At 24.0% G+C, this 7,996-nt stretch overlaps 1 protein-coding gene across 1 annotated transcript; it reads left to right on the top strand.

Moving 5' to 3' along the window:
• Nucleotides 1-1,918: 1,918 nt before the first annotated feature.
• LOC108684746 lies at nt 1,919-7,211 on the top strand. The gene is made up of 5 exons (XM_018189209.1): nt 1,919-1,944; nt 4,223-4,351; nt 5,660-5,842; nt 6,138-6,254; nt 7,007-7,211. Exons 2-5 carry the CDS (start codon nt 4,247-4,249, stop codon nt 7,079-7,081), a joined length of 480 nt encoding a protein of 159 aa, XP_018044698.1. The 5' UTR covers nt 1,919-1,944; nt 4,223-4,246; the 3' UTR covers nt 7,082-7,211.
• The last annotated feature ends 785 nt before the right edge of the window (nt 7,212-7,996 follow it).

Genomic DNA, 7,996 nt, shown 5'->3' with positions numbered 1-7,996 from the left:
CACACACACACACACACACACACACACACATATATATATTTCTTTATATATACATAATATATATAAATATGACATAGGTATATATATTATATATACATATCCTGTTTAAATCGGATACAGTGTAATTTCCTTTTACATTCTTATATTCATTCTCATGTCTCAAATCATATATTTTGTATGGATTAAGGGAAATTTTTGTCTCGACAAATCGGTTATGGATATAACTTACAGCTCGATTTATATTTATATCGGTTTTTTGTTATGTTTCATATATTTATGCAAGAAGTTTACATTCAAAAAATGCCTTTGCGCGTCCGTCACTTGCGTTCGCGGATCATTATTGCCAGCGTGATAGCACCGACGCGATTAACTGTAACTTAAAAATGAACATTATGCTGACAATTAAGATTATGTGCCTTTTTTCTTATTATCAGCGTAAGAGAACGGATTCACTTACTTATCTCTCTCACTCCATTCGTTATTCATACCGCGTCAACACTTACGCATTTATATTATACTTTCGAAAAATTGTTAATCTAAACATTATTATATTTGTTTATGTGTAGCGCTACTTTCCGCGCATCGTAATAGATTTACGCGGTGATATATACATAATATATATACATATATCTGCGTTCAAACAGTTTTTTAATTTTCGAAGTTTATTTATTTTTAAGCTTGGATGCTATATATGAATAAAGGAAAATTAAAAGCTAATATTATAAATACATGTATTTCTTTATTACTCCTAGCATGGACGTATCAAATTTAAGTATCTTATCATTATTGTTTCATGTTTAATTCCATAGAGAACACTATCGATATCGAGTAATACAATATATTGCTATTAATATATAAATTTTATATACGAGAAAGTAGGTCACAGTTAATTAATATAATACAAGTTTTTCACACATTTCATACATTTCAATCATTTAGACCTTTATACCAAATAACCTAATAATTATTAATTTAAAAAGAAAGATAAAAAGAATAAGAAGCACACTATTAAATTAAATCTTGAAATGATACGGATTATGTAATTCAATTGTGTGAGCGTCTCCTCATAATATTTAAATATAATAATATAAAAATATAATAATATAAAATAATAACACACAATTGTGATTGTTGAAATCACTTATCACATTTTCTGTTATAATATTAACCAGAAAATCTAAATTGACTCCCTATATAATGAATAGAATTTCTGAAAGCTTGTCTCTACTTATTCTAATTTTTAGCACAGCGGATTTGGATCTCTTAATGATTACTGAAGGCATATATAAAAAGAACTTACTTAAATATGTACAAATTTAACTAAATACATAATTATTATATGTAAATACATTTCTATATAATTATGTAGAAATATACTTATATAATGGTCCAATAAAATTTTCAGATTTATATCCAATTAAATTTTTAAGATATTTCAGAAAAATATATTGTTGCGTTTCCGTGTAGCTTAACGCAATTCTTTGTTCATTTATACATATATATGTGCATAAGGTATTAATAGCATTCTAAAATTAATTTTTGTATATATAGACAGTTTTTATGTAGACAATTTCTATTTCTTTTTACATTACATTGGATATAAATGCAAAGAGAGTTATATAAAAACAAGCAGCAAGATGACAAATTAATCATGCATCACATTGGCATGTCGTTGTAAACAATACTAAATGCTTTATCACGCATTCGTTATTTCATATTCTTTGTTTATTAAATTATTTCCGTTAAAAAGGCTATGTTCAATATGTTTATTTACCTTGCCTCGCCTACCTTACCAGAATCGCGATGTATCTATATCGAGTATATACATACGTATTGTCTAAAAATGTGTGGATGTATGATATCACCAATGACGTCATCTTTGATTTTCAAAACGCAACATTCCAGTCAGTCACTGACAGTTGGTGTGTAACAACGTGTTTTCAGGTTAGTGTAGTTTCATATGGCATGTGCGATTTTTTATATTCTTGACTAAATATGCATTTTGATTAATTATTCATCATTCAGTCGTACAATATCATTTTTCATTCAATTCCGTTGAATAATTTATTATATTTATCCGGTTGTTATAAATTGAATAATTTTACATGCAAAAAATAAACGCGTAATATTTGAAAATTACAATAATTCGATATAATATAATAATTACAATCTAAACTTCCGCAAATATATTTGTAATACTAACGTAACAATGCAATTTTCTTATACTGTCAAGAAAGTTCAAAAGATTTTTATTCGTATTTATTGAACGAAATTTCATATTTTTTGATTATAAAGACAATGAATATAAAGAATAAAAAAATCGCAACTTATTTGTTACTTGATATAATTAATGTGCTATTTGTACATTAAATTGCTACGTTGTTTTATGTAATTCAAAATTTTTTTTTATTCTGAGTAAAATTAATAAGAGAGATAACTTGAAAACTTTAAACTTTACTCAATATAATAGTTTAGTAATTTGAAAAATTAATTAATAATTTGGAAAATATAAGCAAAATATATATAGTATTATGAATAAAATATAATCAGTGGTGATATTTTATGAAATTTTTTCTAGGAAACATTAAGAGAATTTATCTATAATTAAGAAAATTTATTTATAAATTGACAAATTCAGTTCTAATCAGTTGCTTTGATAAATTTTTAACTCACGTCTTTCGTGTGTATTCTAGATACTTAAAAATAACCCAAGCGTAAGCGGACATTTGCTTGTTCGTAATATGGACCCCCAACCACGAGTGATGCCAAATTTTTACATGACTGACTTTAATATTTCTCGTTGTTAATATCATAATATAAACATTGTTTGCCTTTATATGCTAGTATAAACTTATAGTATTCTTTTTCTTCTTACATATGTTATTATACAAGTATCTTGTATGTGAAGTTATTTTGAAATGCGAGAAGTGCATGCGAGAAGTGTAATCTTTTTAAAAGATACGAAAAGATTACGTTTTTGATAAGTTAGATTTTAATGTTTATTTATAATATTGTAAACATAAAATATTATATGTAATGCAAGCCACAATTTTTTCCATTCAGCATTTTTAAATAATTGTTATATACATCCTATATTCATTTATGATAGATAATGCAATGGATCGTTATTTTGCATAAAAAATTATTTTATATTTATTTTATATTTATATGTTATTATAGTATATTATAGTTTATTTTATGTTTATCTTTCTTATGTTTATTTTTTTATCTTATATTTTACAATTTATATTTTTTGTAATTCACTTATAAATATTTGAATAATAATAAGTTATCGCAATTAGTAGAAACAAGATATTTTATAAAACATCTTTTATAAAAAAATATCTTTTATTTTGATGTAATTCTTATTGATAAATCATTTCAGTTTTTCTTTATCAGAAAAATATGATATCGACATAAATACTTTTTATACTAAAAGTTCCAAAGTTCTTGTAAAAATATTAAATTCAATTTATTCATTTGTGAAGATGTATGCGTTATCATAATTATCATGCATATTAAATTTAATATAATTATTAAGAAGATAACAGCTAATTTCATCAATATATAATTCAACTGGATAAAGTGAAATTCAATAAAAAATATAAAAAACTATCACTTAGATTAAAATATTTTTCCTATTATTGTATATGGCGTCTCTTCAATGAGAGAAAGTAAATTCGGTCTACGCATTATCGATCGGGCAACTTAAAGGGTGTGTCTGAATTTCGGATTATCAAAGAATATCTTGTAATGGGAATGTTTTCGTTTATGTGCATTATGTGCGTTTCATCTATTGAAGTATGCAATTAAATATTGAATTAATTTTATTTATCGAAATTAAATGTTTTTTAAAAAATATTTATTAATTTTTTACAAATCTTAATTACTTTCAACATATATATGTATGTATGTTTACATACGTACGTATATACATATATCTACATATAATATATATAATTAGAGATATCCATATATGTAGGTACGTATAATTTTCTTGCAAAGACATACAAATTTCGAATTTCGAGAGAAAATAAAAGTACATATTTCTGTTTTCATAAAAAAACTGTGAAGATTTTCTCTCAATGTAGGTCTCAATGTAAGTCTCGAAAACTTGATCCTGTCCTACTTGACGCAAGTAAACGTTCCCGCTTACGCATATTGAATGGAATCTTTATAAATAACGATAGAAAATGGAGAACATAATTATCTTTGGTTTCAGAACTGACATTAAAACCAATAAAAGATGGCTCATTCATCAGTTAGATCGCGGCCATCGATCGCGCCCACGATTACCTTCAATTTCGTTTACTTGAAAACTTCGAGTGGTATTTTAAAGTTGTTACAATTGGTATGCGCCTCATTATTATTTCATATATTTAATTTTTTAAGTCATTATTAATATATTTCTAATTATATTTCTTTTTATTTCAAGCATTCATTATTATTTTTTAATATAAGACGGTTTTTTAAAATTAATTATGGATAGTAGAAATAATTTTTCATTAAAATCATAGAACAATAATTTTAATAAATTACTAATAAATTGTACATAAATTGTACATACTTTAAAAGAAATTAAATGAATCAAGCAGATTTTTCGTGTTAATAAATGTTATATATCAAGCCTTGGTTGGCAATTTTTGAACATTTTCGCTTTTTGTCTTCTAACTGAGTCTTCGAATTTCAATACAGATTTTTATGTTGTTTCACTGTATAAAAATCTGAAAAAATTCTTACATACTTGTGAAAGTTTTAACAATGACGTTTTACTATTATTTTAATATTATAGAAGTTAGATTATATTTTTTATAAATTTCAATTTATTTGTTAGAATTCACAATAAAAAATCGACTGTATCTTTAAAATTCAATATTACTGAAGAATATAAATTGATAAATTCATAAACTAAATCATAGACAACGTTTTGACCTTTATTATGATCATTTTTAAGAAGTTAATGGAATTAAATAATCAAACTAAATCAAAATGTAGATATTATAATAATAGATATTAATGCAAAATTTATGTATCTTAATGTTCAATAACCATTTAAGAAACGTATACAAAATCAATATATTTACTGAGATACATCCTTACAGTAAAAAAAAATTAATTTGACCGGTTTATAAATTAAGATTGTAAGATTTTAATTAAAATTTCCTGAAAAATAAAATATTATAAATTTATACATTGATAAAATAAAGTATTACCTTTTATATATAAATACGTATGACAAAACGGTATGCTATGACGGATGATAATCCTTATAGATAATTATAAAAATTTATATTTAAACTATAAGAAGTCATGTACACATACATATTAGGTATGGAAAAAAGTTCGTGGCGTTTTTCCCGTTAGATGGCATTAAAAAAACGTCATGAATTTTTTCCCATACCTAATATATGAATATATATATGTGAATTATTATGATATCTAAATATATAATCAGGAATTTATATGTATAATTATTGTATAAGCGTTATGCAGTATCATATTATATACAATATTATATACAATATTATTGTATCATAACAAAATTATATATAATAATTGTACATATATACATATATACATTTTTACCAATTAATTTTTACATAAAAAAATTATATCTGTCTAATCTAATATATTCATATTTTCATATTTTTACAAACAGATACTGGGAATATGTTGCATAGGAATTGTTGGTCACCAATTTAGTACCGCTTCATATTATCGAAATACCACAGAGCTTTTTTTTCTTCTTATAACGACTACTTTCATGATTGGCACTTTCATCATTCTTCTCAGTTTTCTGACATCTGTCACTACTGCAACTATTATGTCGAAGACTATCTATGTAAGTACAAAAATAAAAAATGTAATATATGTAAAATTGTAATTATATTTCATATGATTTAAATTATACATAATTTAAATTTTTTTAAATATAATTTACATAATCTGTTGTCTGTATTTTATTTGCATTTTTTTACTTGTAAGTAAATATACGTTATTACTTTTTTTAAACTGTAAGAAAAATATTTTTTAATGTTAAAATTTATTTAAATAATATATTAAAAACGTGAGAATTAAGAAAAGATTTATAACAATTTAAATGATATGTTGATTGATATAATTTTTGATACTTTTAGGAAATTATTTATAATTCCATTGCATTTGGATTGTTACTTGCGGCCTCATTGACCCTCTTGATAAACATCAATAATGATAAACAACATAGAGGTTTTGAGCTGTTATTAGGTGCTTCCGTATGTACAATGTTATAAAATATAGAATTATAATATTATTTAATTACAATATTATTTAATTTGAATAATTAATTTACAGGGATGACAAGTAACGTGTTACGTGTAACGTCATTATCGTTACTGTCATCGTTTTTTGATACAATAATAATGATTTGGTAATGACGTTATGTTTTTTTATTTATTTTAACGCCAAGGTTGGGATAGTCACTTTTGAAAATAACTTGTTTATTATTATGCGTTTCTCATTGAAAAAAGTAACTCGTTAACTTACTCGTTACATAACGCATAAAATTCCAATCATGACATTATTGTTATAAAAAATTATTATGTTATGAAAAATTATTATTATAAAACGTTATTATAAAAAAGTAGCGATAATAGCGTTACTGTTGTTTCTATTAATCTGTATATAATTGTACAACCCAGATATCATGTATGTCTTTTAGACATCTTTAGAACGTCTAAAAAATGTCTTTTATATACTTTATGCGATATGTTATTTGGCAAAATGTCATAAGTTTAATGAATCATTTAATGAATCATCTTTCATCTAAAGAATTTGAATCATATTTGTCAATTTCAGTAAATTTTTTTCTTAGCAAGACTATCAAAATTGTAAAAGGTGTTGTTAGATCTGAGTTGTTTAAATAAACATTATTTATACAGATTACTTATGCAATTACTTATGCAGATCTTATTATATATTATGTAAATACCACTATAATATAAATATTACTTTAATTGTTATCTAGATTTGCGGCCTGGTAAATGCGGCTTTATATTTCTGCAGCACAATCGTCGCTCTTCGTACTTATAAAGGGCATTAAGTGGAGGAATCAAATTATGCGGTTGTTACTAAAAAGTGAAAACAGATTTCTCATATACAAGTCGCCAGCACGAAAAACATTTTATAAACAAAGCATATTTATTATAGTAATTGTATAACAAATTTGACTGCCGGGCATTCAATACTTAGCAAGTAAATCGAAAAAGTGCCAAAGAATAATTTTATGTTATATTTTTTTTTAAATTGTATAGCATTCATATGTTTATTTATTTTTATATGTATAATAATTATTGATTTTCGGTAAAATTAAAAAAAAATTTATTTTACCATTTTTATCAAATGTAATAAATAGTATCACGTTCTTTATTAATAAAATCCACTATTATAGATGCTGAAACAAATTGATGTCTTTTATTAAAATACATAAAGATAAATTGAACAAATTTTCCGTTTAGAATGTGATTTATAAAATAAGTTGTAGTGATTGCGATTTTATATGTGGGAAAGACAAAGAGAGAACTTGGAACTCGAGTCAATGAATACAGAAATAATATCAGATGTAATCCATCTAGACACTCTGTCATTACACATATGTTGAATTATAATTATTCATTAGATTGGAAAAAACACTAAAATTTTAGATAAATTTTAGATGAAATTAATTATAATAAAAGAAGAATTTCGGAAAAGCTTAAAGAAATATTAAAGAACAAAAATAGAAGAGATTAATTCACAAAGAAATAAATATGTAAAACTTGACAGAGAGTCTTGACAAATCTTATTTTATCTTATTAGAATCTATTCGGAATAATAATAATAAATATATGTATACAGACCTCTTTGTCTGCCCTACAGAGCGATATTCTCATTTGAATTTGAACGTCGATTAACACATTAGATATAATAGCCTTGTTTTTAAGTTTGTAAGTTTTAATTTTATAACCTTTATAATTTT

This window comes from Atta colombica, unplaced genomic scaffold (genome assembly GCF_001594045.1).
Source record: "Atta colombica isolate Treedump-2 unplaced genomic scaffold, Acol1.0 scaffold14, whole genome shotgun sequence".
NCBI classification, from domain to species: domain Eukaryota; kingdom Metazoa; phylum Arthropoda; class Insecta; order Hymenoptera; family Formicidae; genus Atta; species Atta colombica.
Note: the sequence above shows the minus strand (reverse complement) of the source record. Positions and strands in the feature narration are given on the sequence as shown.